The sequence below is a fragment of the Sus scrofa genome, chromosome 2 (genome assembly GCF_054392235.1).
Source record: "Sus scrofa isolate SSC_HxYL_T2T_F1_AM1 chromosome 2, Sscrofa_HxYL_maternal_Yorkshire_Landrace_v2.0, whole genome shotgun sequence".
NCBI classification, from domain to species: domain Eukaryota; kingdom Metazoa; phylum Chordata; class Mammalia; order Artiodactyla; family Suidae; genus Sus; species Sus scrofa.
Window position 1 is genome coordinate 36,361,590 of NC_139384.1, and position 14,934 is coordinate 36,376,523.

General features: G+C 36.0%; 1 protein-coding gene and 1 long non-coding RNA gene across 5 annotated transcripts in view; one reads left to right on the forward strand and one right to left on the reverse strand.

Annotated features, from left to right (window-relative positions):
* Window positions 1-14,934, forward strand: part of LOC102165168 (uncharacterized) — a 102,261-nt gene that overhangs the window by 81,589 nt on the left and 5,738 nt on the right. The gene's annotated exons all lie outside the window — the stretch shown is intronic.
* Window positions 12,158-14,934, reverse strand: part of BBOX1 (gamma-butyrobetaine hydroxylase 1) — a 67,683-nt gene continuing 64,906 nt past the window's right edge. For both annotated transcript variants that reach the window (XM_021083235.2, XM_021083236.2), the window contains exons 7-8: window positions 14,075-14,241; window positions 12,158-12,710 (exon numbers count right to left, since the gene is read on the reverse strand). In XM_021083235.2, coding sequence (XP_020938894.1) covers window positions 12,550-12,710; window positions 14,075-14,241 — 328 coding nt within the window. In that variant the 3' untranslated portion in view covers window positions 12,158-12,549. The remainder of the gene's footprint in view (window positions 12,711-14,074; window positions 14,242-14,934) is intronic.

A 14,934-nucleotide genomic window follows, 5' to 3' on the forward strand; every position in this document is an offset into this window, starting at 1 on the left:
ATCATACAGTAGCCTGAACCTAGAATTCCCAAAATAGAAAATAAGGGAGAGGTTTAGGGATGCATTTATAAAAAAATCAAATGATGGAAATTATGCAGAACTTTTCCAAGTAAAATTTCGTTTCTGATTGAGTCCAAATCCTTTTTGATTTAAGTGGTTAGATCAAAGTCAGGACAAGATCTCTTTAAATGAAATATTAAAAAGCAAAATCCTTTTGGTAGTTTAATAATACTGCAGTTCAGTTTTGTTTTTTTGTTTTTTGTCTTTCTATTAGATCCACAGTCAAAAAGGACAGATTTGCTGAACATGAAAATGTGCTTTTAGAGAGTTTATTTTTATTTATTATTTTAAAATTAGTGGACAGTTTTTAAGAGTCCTAAGTTCACTGCACAATGGTGTGGAAAGCACTGATAATTCCTGCACACTCTCTGTGCTTACACATGGACAGTCTCCTCTATCACAGTGTGCGTTTGTTACAATTGATGAATCAACATGGACTTTTTATCATCACCGGAAGTCCAAAGTTTATGTTAGAGTTCACTCATGGTGTTGCGTATTCTTTGGGTCTTGACAAATACATAATGATGTGTATCTATTAACATAGAGAAAACTCCCATTGCCCTAAAAAATCCTCTTCCAGGAAAATCCTTCACATTACTAACCTAGAGATACTGTCTTCCCAGTTACCTGGCATCATGTAGCCCAGTCAAATGGACACATTAAAATTAACCATTATAGCAATATTTGCTTTAAATATTTATGTGTATTTTAAAGGCACTAAGAAAGAAAATTTGGGTCTTAATTTGCTGTTTTTACTATTTTGCATCTCTTAGCTCATTCTTAAAGAACGTGTTTACCTATGCTATCAAATCTGTTTAGTCCGAAGAAGTTCCTTAGTACTTCTTTTAGTGTAGATTCACTAGCAATCAATTCTCAATTAATTTTATATAAAAGTTTTTTTCATTTTCATTCTCAAATAGTACATTCACTGAATATAAAATTGAAGACTTACGATTTTCTTTCAGCAATTTCCAAGATGTTCTATTATTTTCTGGTCCCTGTAATTTTTGATAAGAAGTTCATTGTTACTTGCATCCTTGTTTCCCTTTATGAATTGTATTTTTTGCAAGTTGCTTTCATTTTTTTCTCTTTGCTTTTGGTTTCAGACATTTAACTAGGATATGCCTAGATGTGATTTTATTCGTACTTATCCTGTTTAGTGTTTGCGGAGATTGTTGAATCTGTGCATCAGTATATGTGTCCTACAGTATGTTTGGCAATTTTTCTGTATTCTTTTTCCAAGCAGATCTTACTTCTCTATTCTCTCTTTTCTGCTTTTGGACTAAAATTATCACATGCTAGGACATTTTGAGATTTTTCTTACAAGTTCCTGAGGCTCTGTGCACTTTTTTCCCAATCTTTTTTTTTTTTTAAATCTCTTCTTCAGCTAGGCGATTTCTATTGATTTAGCTTCAAGTTTACTGAGTATCTTCTTTTTGTTATTACCATCATGATCATAAGTGCATTCAGCTAATTTTATTTCAGATGTTGTATATTTTGGTTCTAAAATTCCAATCCAGTGTTTCTATGTTGAGATTTCCTCTTTTTTTCCTTTTTTCAAGATTAAAGGTTTTTTTTAATTGAAATATAGTTATTTTACAATATCATATAAGTTAGAGGTACAAGTTAGAGGTATACAACACAGTGACTCACAACTTTTACAGGTTATATTCCATTTACAGTTATTATAATGTATTGGCTATATTCCCTGTATTGTATACTATAGCTTATTTTATACCTAATAATTTGTCCCTCCTACTCCCCTCCCCCTGCAGTGCCCCTCCTTTTCCCCTCTCCCTTCTGGTAACCACTAGTTTGTTCTCTGAGTCTGCTTCCTTTTTGTTATATTCACTAGTTTGTTATATTTCTTAGATTCCCCATGTGTTATCAAACAATGTTTGTCTTTCTGTATTATTTATTTCATTTAGCATAAGGCCCTCCATGCTGCGACAAGTGGGAAAATTTCATTCTTTTTTATGGTTAAGTAGTATTTCCTTATATATATACACCCCATATCTTTTTTGTCCATTCATCTGTTGGTGGACATTTAGGTCACTTCCATATCTTGAGATTTTCTCTTTTGATTTTATCAAGTATTAATCATATTTTCTTTCATAAACATAGTCATAATTGCTTCTTTAAAATCATTGTTTGATAATCCTTGAATCTGGGGTCATTTGGGGATTGACTTTTTTTTTCTTTCAATTTTACTGAGATCTAGTTGACATACAGCACTGTTTAAAGTGTACAGAATAATGATTTTTTTGTTTACTTATATTTTTATTGAGATGTAACTGACATAACATTTTGTATATTTAAAGTATATAGGTGTTGTGTTACATTTACATGTTACAGAATGATCACTCATAACCTTGTTTTTAAACAGCACCCCATAATCTTATTTTTAAACAAAAGAAATATGATTTGCTCTTTTTAAATCCATTTCCACCATAATGATTTGATTTACATATACATGAAATGATTACCATATTAAGTTTAGTAAACATCCACCATCTCATATAGACATAAAATAAAAGAAAAGCAATTTTCTTGTGATGAGAACTCATAGGATTTACTTGCTTAACAACTTTCATATATGACATACAGAAATGTTAATTATATTTATAATGTACATTACATCTTTGGTACTTATTAAAGTGTTACTAAATCCATGTAGCAGGTTCTAGAAACACCAAAAGATACAAGGCAAACAAGTTGAGAATAGAGACTTTAGAGTAGAAAGACTGAATTTCTATAGCAACCCTGTACCTTAGTCACTCAGTGACTATGGACAAGCTACTTAGCATCTGTTTCCTTATCTGTTAAGGAATAATTTAAAAGCATAATGTGTAATGCTAAGCAGTGCTTTTCATATTAGAGCTACCCAGTATGTTATTTCCTTTCATTACACCGCCAGGGAAGTCCTATGGCTCCCTATTTAAATGGAAATGCTTGCTGAATCGTTTTTTATATGCCAAAATATAAAAAATAAAATTTTCTAAAAAATTAGCTTTTGATGTTAGGGTCCTCTAATTTGGTTGACTTATTGATAAGCAAACCACGCCCTTTTCTGTTTTGCTTTTTAAATACCACATTGTTAAGTTAACTAATAGGGCTACATAGTTTCTGGTTGCTATAAGGGAAAGCAGAAGTTACCTTAGATTGTCTTATTTCAGAGATTTTCCACATGGATCAGTTTCTTCAGCAGATGATTCCAGTGGGGAACACCTTAGTGATGGCTTCAGATGTGAGCTTCTTCAAACTTGAGATCAGGTCTTTATTTAGCATCACCAATGCTTTCAGTTGTATCCTAGAAAAAGTGCATGACTTTCCAGAGATCATTAAATGTTAGCTTTCACAAGGGTTTCATTTTAATTCTGGTTGAATCCAGCATTTCAAAGATACTATCTAAAATTTGAAAGAAAATTGTATGGGGGAAAAACATAAACCACTAAATAAAGCTTCTTTTCATGTGCATGTTTATATTCATCACATCCTGTTTCCTTCTGGCCCTGACCCAACATTGGTCCAAGAATTAAGTCTCTCTTTGTATGTCTTACTCAAAAAAACTAGAACTACAGTTTTGCCCAAGTGTATTAAAAAGGAAATGTTTGATTTATGTCTTAAAATGAAACACATATCTATATGAAGTGCATCTTCTGTACCCTGCTTCCTCACTGTCAGTCAAACATTTAGGTTTCTCTGTATATGACTTAACCCAGAACAACTCAGATGGTAAGATCTGTAATTTTATATAAACGTATTAAAAGGCAAACTTCGTGATTTGTATTTTTAAATACAGAATGAACACTAAGCAGCTGGGTCAGCAGGCTGATATTTCTTGGAGAGAAACCATAGCAATATTTGGGCTCATCAAGCATCATTGACAATGATATTTTCCATATGGTTTTCAGGGAATATAAAGCTTAGCTCAGTGCCACCGCTTACATCATACATAAACCAGCCAAAACCACCCTTTTTGCACTCATTGTAAATGTCTTCTCATTATATAGATTTCAGCAATTTGAGAACACTTGTAACCAGTATCTTCCAGGTCACATCACAGGATGACATTTGGAAATGACACTTTCTCCAAAAAGAAGGGGAAGGGAACATTGGAATTTTGGATTACTTTCAAAAGAAAAAAAAAAAAATCTGTTCCCCAAACTGATACTCTGCTTGTTTATTCAGCAACTCTTCATCGAGTATTTCCTGGGACCATGTATTAGGAGTATAACAATGACTAGGGAGAATAAAACCCCAAATAATGAACAATGCAGAAAAACCTTGTATTACAGCTATGGTATATGCATCAAAGGAAATGTTCAGTTTATAAGGAAAATGTGTGGTAGACAAGAGACTGAGGAAGAAACATGACTTCCTGGGGCTAATAGATGTAGGAGCTGACCTCTACTAATATAGAATAGGGTAAGGAGTTCCTCTCTGTGACATTTCTTTTGCTACTTGTGTACAAAAGGAAAGTAAGAGAAATCTTTGAGCGAGGAGAGTGAAGCAAGTACAGGCAATATGTGGCTGTTAAAAGTCCCAGAGGTTTTTGCAGTCAGGATTTCAGTGCTTCCTTTGGACTAAATGAACAGAACACTGTTTTTTCAAGTATGGTCCATGGACCACCTACAGTCAGTTTCCTGGGATGGTTGTTAAATATCAAGACTCCAAGATCTAGGCCTTCTGAATCCAAATGGAGAGTGTATCAGGAGTCAGCCTTTCAAACAAGCTTCCCAGCGATTTTTACGTACTCCATAATTTGAGAATTTTTGCACTGATTTAGATTCTCTCTCATGTTTATTAGACCCCCAATGACCTTTGTGCTCTTTCCGAATCAGTTCTGGGATTACTTCACAGGGAATGTAAAGTCAAGCCATTGGACAGACATCTGGAAGCAGCAAGGAGCCAACCTAATTCCAATTGAAATTGAAATCCTTGCTGTGTGGAAAAGTAAAAAAGAGACCTGAATGGGAAACCAAAATTTGTGTTTGAATTTTGGTTCTGTCACTCACTGCTCATGACCCTGGAAAGTAATTTCTCCCCTCTCATGCTGTGTGCTTGTTCATAAGATGATAACATTTTCCCTACTTCAGTCAATAGAGTATCACTTTCAAAATAGTGTCACCTGTGCTATTAGAAATATCATTATTCTAATGGTAACTTAATTTTAAAAAGGAACTTTATGCCATTCACTATAAGTGAAAAACCAATTATCATCGTAAGTAGAAGCTCAAAAGTAAAAATATATAACGTTAAAAATTTTTTAAAGTCTATCTCTGAAGCTCTAAAATAATCAAATCTACTTTTAATGTAGTTACTGTACTACGGGAAACAGTTAATCAAATGGTGTTTAAGACAATTTTCTGTTTTATAAATCTAACTACTTATTGGGTATCGTGCAAATGATTATTTTATTATTTCTGAGAGAAAAAAAAGTTTAAACTTGAGAAGCAATTTGTAAAAAATCAACCATGGATGATTATCAGGCAAAAATTTCATAACCAAAGCTATGAAAAATACAATAACCTTTTCTTCTCAATAGAAATGCATTGAATGCTACTCAAACATTTAATTAAATGCTTATATTAACTGTAGAGTATTTAAACAAGAAATATTTCCCTTAATAACATCTGCTAACTCATCTGTTTCTTTTTTCAAATCATTAAAAGTAAAATGGAATTTAAAAAATATTACAGTTTTAGAAATGAAATTCTAAATCTGTTCACCATGTATTTACTTTACATCCTTTTTTTCAGCTTTATTGGGATATAATTGAAATATAATTTTGTGTAAGTTTACAACATGTTGATTTTTTTAAATTATAGTTGATTTATGTTGTGCTGAACAGCAAAGTTTTTCTGTATATATATATATATATATATACCTCTTTTTCTCATATTATCTTCCATCATGTTCTACCCCCAAAATATTGGATATAGTTCCCTGTGTTATATAGTAGGACCCCATTGTTTACCCATTCTAAATGTAATAGTTTGCATCTACTAACCCCAAACTCCCAGTCCATCCCACTCCCTCCCCTTCCCTCTTGGCAATCCCAAGTCTGTTCTCTATGTCTGTGAGTCTGTTTCTGTTCCACATATAAGTGATGTCATATGGTATTTGTCCTTCTCCTTCTGCCTTATTTCACTTAGTATGAGAATCTCTAGTTGCATCCATGTTGCTGCAAATGGCATTATTTCATTCTTTTTTATGGCTGAGTAGTAATCCATCATATATATTTATCATATCTTAACCCATTTATCTGTCTATGAGTATTTAGATTTCTTCTTGTCTAAATACTCTTGTCTATTGTGAATAGTGCTGTTTTGAACATAGGGGTGCAAGTGTCTTTTTGAATTATAGTTTTGTCTGGATATATGCCCAGAAGTAGAATTGCTGGATCATATGATAGTTCTATATTTAGTGTTCTGAGGAACCTCCGTACTGTTTTTCATAGTGGATGTACCAATTTACATTCCTACCAACAGTGAAGGACTGTTCCTTTTTCTCCTCACCCTCTCCAGCATTTGCTATTTGTAGACTTATTAATGATACATTCTGACACTGTGAAGCGGTACTTCATTGTAGTTTGATTTGCATTTCTTTAGTGATTAGTTATGTTGAGCATTTTTGTCATGTGCTCGCTAGCCATCCACATGTCTTCTTTGTAAAAGTGTCTATATTCAAGTTATCTGCACATTTTTTTGATTGAGTTGTTGGTCTTTTTGCTCTTGAGTTGTATGAGTTGTTCGCGTCCCTATTGGGATATTTTATTTTTTAAATTTAATTGTATCTTGGCCATGCCCACAGCATGTGGCAGTTCAGGCTGGGGATCAAATTCACACCATAGCAGTGACCTGAGCCACAACAGTGACAACACCAGATCCTTAACCCCCTGAGTTACCAGGAAACTTCCCCTGTTGGGAAATTTTAGATTGGTGAAAGGACTGAACTTGGTAGCAAATGGAAAAGCTTTTGAGGCTGAAATTGCCTATGCGCACAGATAAAATGTGTTACACAAGTGGAAGAAAGAAAAGAAATTAGGTCCTGCTTGGCACAAAATTTGAGATTTTTCTAGATAACTGAGATTCTAGTGATGTGACCTAATTTCATCAAGGATGTAAAGTGGGGATTACTAGTATGCCCTAGTTTCATTCATTTATTCCACAAATATATAGGCACTGGGAATATTCAAATGAAAATATCTCTGTCTAAAGAGTTTATAATCTATTGGACACTGCTGCTTGGGTACTTAGCTTCCAGACTCATGGCCTTGGTCTATTTCTTGAAAGGTACCATCTTGCCTGTTATGTCAGAACGCTTACTCTTTTTGCTCTGCTTGCTCTGCTCTTTTTGTCTGCTTTCCCCCTCCACCTAGATAAGTCTCTCCTATCTAGAGCAGATACTGGAGGGAGGTTGATTGCACATCCTCTAGTCTTCATCTTCATCCTGATGTTTTAGTTGCTTGCTCCTTCTCCACACAACCATGTGTGACCATGATAGATACTACTTCCCAGCCTAAGGGCAGATCCTGACTCATTTAAGTAAAACATGGAAAGCCCATTTTCTTTTGTCAGTAATTAGTTTAGGAGAGGGTATCTGACACAATTGTGGTTGAGAGGGCATGAGAGGACGCCTATAGGAGGGATTCTAGGAAAGGTTTCTCTGCTTCCAAGAAAGAGACACAGGAAATGTCAGACTTATTACTCCTTTCACACAGCCATGTCTGGATGTGGTGCCCAGAACTTCTATAGTTGTTTTGTCAGTTTGAGGATGAAGCACACACAGGACTTAAGGCAGAAGCAAGAGAGCTTCAGTGGGGTGGGACTGAGGAAATACGATGTGGGGAGCTTGCCTCATTCCTGGGCTTCATGTTTTGGAGATAAAAAAATTTCCTTATTGTTGGATTTAGACTTTCTGTTGATAGAATTCAAAAGTACCATTATTGTGGAGTTCCCATCGTGGCTCAGTGGTTGAAGAGTCCAATTAGGAACCATGGGGTTGCTGGTTTGATCCCTGGCCTTGCTCAGTGGGTTGGGGATCCAGCGTTGACATGATCTGTGGTTTAGTTGTGAAGCAGCTCAGATCCTGCGTTGCTGTGGCTCTGGCGTGGGCCGGCGGCTACAGCTCCAATTAGACCCCTAGCCTGGGAACCTCCATATGCCGAGGGAGCAGCCCAAGAAATGGCAAAAAAAATGACAAAAAAAAAAGTACCATTATTGTATATCACTCTCCATCAAATAGCTCAAAAGTTGATTTCTCAGGGATGGCTGAGCCCCACTCCTCTCAGATTAGTCCAGTTCTCTTATTTTATGCTCTTGTAGCTTCTTAGACTTTTCATCTATAACTTTTACCACAATTTGTACTTATTTATTTCTGTGATTACTTGATCATTGCATGATATTACTTCTAGACCATTGGGTCTATGAGGGTCTTGCCCTGAATGGAGTCTGGCACATAGTAGGTGTTCATGAATATTGCCAGAAAAATGGATGAATATATAAGCATTTGTGAAGCTCAATGAAAGCAGAGGAAAAAGTGTTTAAGCCTGACTGGGACGATCAGGGAAGGATTCACAAGAGAGGTAAAACTTGTACTAGATTTTGAAGGTGGAAGACAGATTTTGAAGGCATAAAAAGTGGTAGAGAAGAGTGGTCCAGACAGTTGGAGAAATAAGCACAGAGACACAGAGGTAAGCTCTAATTCATTAAGTCCAAACAAATCACATCTTCAATGCAAGAACTTAGTTCAAATCTATCCTCAAAATGATCTTTAACATAAAAGAGTATTTCTGTTTATAAAGTGTCTCCTCTTTCTTGATTTAAATCCCTAAAATTCCTAAACGGAGAAATCACCCTTGGTGTTACTCAATTTTTTTTCATGGATTTCCTCCTCTTGCATAAATTCCCTCTACTGAAACTCACTTATTCACCTTTTCATGGTCCATCAGGGAGAAAAATAGAGATCAGTGAAGATACCTTGTGACATATTCTGGTGACCTGTGGAGTTATTCCTATTAACCAGCCAAGAACCTAATATTCTGCAAGTCAAATCAGAGAAATGGAACAGACTGTAAGTGTCCACACTGCCAAATAGGGGAAAATTCTAATCCAAGTTACATCAGATCTATTATGACTTTGGAGGAAAGTCAAATCTTTAGACTATTATATCCAGGAAACCTAATCATCTTCAGTCAGCACCAGCTGCCATAGCCCATAATATGTCATGTCCTATATAACACTTCAGAAATTGTTGCAACAGCATCCAATCCTTCTGTCCCTCCTTTCCAGGGCAGAAATAAATAACTTTTCAACAGAGAAGGAAACAGCCAGTCCATGGGGCACTGGTTTGGAATGCTGTCTTCTAGTGACAAAATATGGTATGTAAGAGGTCTAGCTGGTTTTGAATATCAGCCACCACTGATTCTTTATGTTCAGGGTGTAACTGATTCCACAAAATAGGCCAATATCATTAATTTATCATTATACCATGAGGTTTGTAATCTCGGTCAGATCACTAAATGTCTCCAGGAAAACAAGGCATGATTCCATTTATCATCTATATACTTTCCATATGCAGATCTCCAAACCAGTTCTCTGTCTTGAGCTGTATGTACATATAGATCCACTGCCAAATGGACTAGCTCAAGGGCAATTCAAGATCAATGTATTCAAAACATGATTCATTTTTTTGCTCACAAGCTTGCTTTTGCTCTTGTGGCTTCTCTTCTTGTGCCTAGAATTACCATTAATCTATTTCTCTTATCTAGAAACCAGCAGGCATCCTGGACATCTCCTTTACATGCAGAGAGGCATCAAGTTCCCTAGATTTAGCCTTCTGAGTATCTCTCCATCCCCTCTCCCAGCATTCTAATCCAATCATTCTTAATCTTTCATCTGGCTTCAAGTACAGTAAATTTATAACCTCATAAGTGGATTTATAGCTTCTAGCCTTGCTCATTTACAATTTCCTCCACAATGTAGCCAGATGGATCTTTAAAAAAACAAATATCTGATCAAGATACTTTAGTGTTTAAAAAATCTTTAAAAGGCTTCTCATTGCTTTCAAGATAAAATAGCAACTCAGTGCAACGTACATTTTGGCATTTCATGACTTGGTCCCCATCTCTGTCTCTGGCACCATACATCTCTTCTCACCCTTAGTTACCCTCTCCCTCTACAACCTCTGTTATTATAACTAATAGTTATCATCTAATGTGTGCTTACCTTCAGCTAGGAACCATGGTAAATGCCTTACATTAATATTTTTAAAACCTCTCTGATGATGCCTCTCACCTGTGATCTTTGCTAAAGATACAGTTCCTGATTCTTAGCCCAGACCCACTGAATAATCATCTTTAGGGAATGAGTCTGGGAAATTGTATTAAACATACACACACACACAGCTCTTGTCATCTGAGAAGTTTGGGAAAACACTGCTCTACATGAACTTTCACTTAATCCTCCTAAAAATTTAATGAAATAAGGACTGTTATTAGTCTCATTTATAGATAGAAATCTGAGGCTGAGGGAGGAAGTTATTTGTTCAGCGACACATAGTTGACTATCATTAGTACGATCTGAAGCTACACCTCCAGTCTCAGGATTTACATGCCTCTACTCTCACTTGTAAATCAGCACATGCCCTGGGTTCATTCTTAATTCTCTGTGCCTCTTTCACCCTTTGACTTGGAAAAATCATCTCCCAACTTGGCCAGGAAAACTGCTCTTAACATGCATTCAACTCAGACTGAAGATTTCATTAACCTCTCCAGTCTTGATTGCCTTCCTGTGAACAATGCCATTAACATAACACATCATCATCTACACCCTTATCTGTCCCCTACCAGACAAGACACAGGCACATCCCTAGTCCTCCTATGTCCTTTGTATGTGCCCGGCGCATACCAGCTATATGACTAAATATCTGTCAAATGAATAAAAGTATAATAAGCCACTTTAGTTTTGCAAGTGCCTGGGGTTTAGCTGTAAGTGGAGTGAGCTAGGGTTATTCCAGAAACTTACCTGTTTTTAGGAGTTGAATGCTGTCTCTTTGAACTGGGTCATGCCCCTGTTGAACTTACTTGTTTTCATTCTAGGAGTTTCTTAGGAGAGATGGGATTGAGAACCCAAATCATTCTTTTGGAAATTTAGAGGAATCCTGTAGGTGTGGTAGACTGTCATAGCCCCAGTTGGGACCAGATGATGGGAAAGGAAAGGGGCAGTGTTACAAGAGAAAGAGGTGCCTGGGCTGGTGACCTGGGCTTCATACCAGAGTTCAGAAAATTGAGGGGTGTGCTGACATGGGCCTTAGGCACTTCTGATCCAGACTCCCACTGCCCTGGGCACACTGTGAGTGTGAAGCACAAGTTAAAATATGGATGGAAGTAGTGTTTTCCCTTGGTGTTAAGGCAGCAGGTAGAGCTCTACAGTGGTGGCATTGATTAAGACCTTCGAAATAGGAGGCTTGGTGAGGGCCCCAAATGTATAGACTAAAATCTACCTAGTATGATAGCTCTTTGTACTACCAGGATTTCAGCAAATGCAGTCATGGGGAGCTCAGGCTCCCCTTTTTAGTAGGGGTAGAGAAAAGTCTGGGCACAGCAGGAATGTGACTTTCATGGCTGGCAATGACACCTGTGTCCCACCACTGGGGACAAGGCCAGCAAGTGAAGCTGTCTAGAGGTTAACAGGCATGTGTCCATTTATGAGTGTGGCATGCACTATGGTTCTCCCTTTTCTTGTTATTAGTTGAAGGTTAGGGATGAGGAGAACAGACTCTTGGACAGGAATGGGTTATGCTGGCAGCCTTGGGAGTATTTGTTTGGAAACAAGAAACTTGTGGGGGGAGGGGGATTCGATTTTTCTCTTAATTTGGCATATTCTTGGGTTTGGTGATATAATTTAGGTATTAAAAGAAATATTGAGATCACCAGGTTAATGAGGTCTGGAAATTTGGGTCATAGAATTCTGTAATTAAAGTGAATAAAAGAGATCTTTGAAAATATGAAGTCTTTTCCCAGTCATGCTAAGGACAGTCATACACAGTCATGAAAAATGAGACCCTCTAGAAAACAGAGCAGAGAAACATGTTTTATTTGAGAAAAGTTTTATTTGAAACTCAAGCTTTATTTGAAGCAAAAGCTTTATTTAAAAGAGGGCTTATCTGAAGAAAGATTTGATTTGATACCCTATTTGTGGGGCTTCTCGAGATTCACATAGAGGAAAAGAATAAGATCATACAGGCCATTGAACAGAAGAGATGCTTTATTTGGAAAAGAGAGAGCAGGGCTACAACATCTAAAAAGCTGGCGCTGCAAATGATTACAGAGAAAAGAGAAATCTTGTGAGAAAGAGGATGTGTTCAATGTTAAAAGAAATTAATATGTAAGTGACATGGTTTATGGCCCGTGAAGACAAATAACTTTGCCACATCTTATACAATACATTTATTGGAATCTTACTGAAGGTATAAACAGGAGATTCAGTTTCTATTCTGGACACTCTGTCTTAAGATGCGAAGCCTTGACATGACCACATCCCAGTCGGCATAAGCTCCTTCTAGATGGCGGGAAATTTCAGTTCCTGCTTCATAGCTCTGCCGGCCGTGAAGTAACCGCCAGTTATCAAAGGTAATCACATCACCTAGACAAAAGATTTTTTCCATGTGACTATAATCATGTTGGTAAATGATCTGCTGAACCAAAAAATATAAAATGCAAAATATCATCGCTAACTGGTGCACATCAAGAAACAGTATGTTTATCTCTTTCCATAGAACTGCACATTTGCTGTTTCACACACAGGCCATTGTATGCAAATTGCTTTAGACCATGTGACATTTAAACTACACAGCCTGGCAGGCCCCTGTAGACACTTTTATAATTCTTAACATATTATCTCTGTGAAAACCTCTGAATTGTTCTTCCTGATTGGTTTTATCTCCTACTGAGTTTTTTTTTTTTTCCTAGTGTAACAGTGTCAAACAATTATAAGGATAGTGACATTTTTGCTTTTTCTTTTATGTTTATAGTATTTTAGGTACACTATTTCTAAGCCTCATAAAAATCCTGAAAGGAGAGTGTTATCTCATCTTTTCATACATGAGAAACTGAAGCTCTGAGAAATTCAGCACTTGCCAGAAGACTCATTGCCATTAAATGGTGAAGCTTGAATTCCAGCTCCTATTCAGGGGGTATTTTTTCCCCATGATATTTCCATTTTATGTGCTACTGCTCTTAAAATCAACCTCATGTTGACCTCATAACAGTAGATTTATGATTTCTAGTATTGCTTTACTTTGCCAAAAATCAACTCAAAAATAAAATCAAAAGTGAAAAGTATCTTCCACTTGGCCCAATCAGCAGCAGGAAGAAATTATGCTTTTTATTTTAGATTTCAAAAGCCTTGAGTGTGATGTCACTTTATTTAGTAGAGATGGTCCAGAAAAACCACAATGCTTTCTGCTCCTTTATCTAAGTGGCTGGTGTACTTCAAGTACTACTTTATTTTAAGCAGCCCTATATCTGCCAAATCAGATCAGATAAGTGTAATGAGTAAACTTTATTTATGCACTTTTGAATGAAAATCATGGGGATAGTTTTATTTGTTTACCAAGATAGAAAAATCAAGTACAAGCTTCTGTTTATATTGATTTGATATCAGGATGGAAAATATGTCATGTCTTTGTTTCAGACGTGAGATTTTACTTGGGCTACAGCTTGTCTTTTAATATTTATTCTTTAGGTTGAAGGTTATTAAATGTTGATGTCCTTAAGGATTACCTAGGAGCTTATTAAAAATGAATATATAAAAGTCTGGAGAGTCAATTTAGAGCAAGAGTCGAGGCCAGGAGTCTGCTATTTAAGCAAGGTGGCTGTTCACCAAGACTCTGTGGTATGTGTTCCACGTGCCATGTTTGAGAAAAACTGCTCTATATACTATACTAAATGATTAAGGTTGAAGAACATCCATTCTTCCAGTTTGTGTGAAGAAATATGTTCACTGACCTGGATTCATCTTGAAAGTAAACTTGAAATCTTTGCAGTTCATGAGGTCAACAAACTCCTTCAGAGCAGCATAAAAAGGCTGAACTTTTTCGACAGGTACATCAAATATTGTGTCTCGAGTTGCATTATTGAAGTTGATGCGAACCACTTGGCCTTTATCGTCCAATCTATATTTTAAAGAGAGAAAGTTAGAATGTAGAAGTCATGAAGTATCTATTTACATTCCTAAGTGTCATTTCATATTGGAAGATGTTTCCAACATACAGTATTAAAGAATCCAAACACATATACAGAAGATATTAAGGTTATCTCTGGTACAATGTAGTGACTTGTTTTGTCACTTATTCATCTAGCAAGTATGTTTTGAAATGTTACAACCTAAGTGCCAGAATGATTAAAATTTATTTAAAATAAATGTTTCTGAGAAATTCTAGCTAAAATTTGTTTGTTTAGGAAAATGAATTCATTCTTTCTTCTTTCAAATGGTAGCTTTTACATAGTAAAATATTTTTATGTTACAGTTCATAAGTCAATTGCTTTATTTGGTTCATCTGTTGGGGTTTGAAGTATGATTTTTGGAGCATTATTGGGAAGAAAGATTTAGTCTTTAAAAGTTTGAATACCCTGTTCTAATTCAATCCCTAATTTATAGATGGAGAAACTGAGGCACAAAGAGAGACTAGACAGAGGCACTTTTTTTTTTTTTATCTTTCTATATATACTAAGTATCTTAGTGTATAGACTTCTAGAAGACTGATGCTATATCTCATTTAATGTTGTATTCCCAGCACTTAACATAGAGCCTGGACATAATAGTCAGTTATGTTGCATATTTAATTTTGTGTATTTTTTTTCACTAG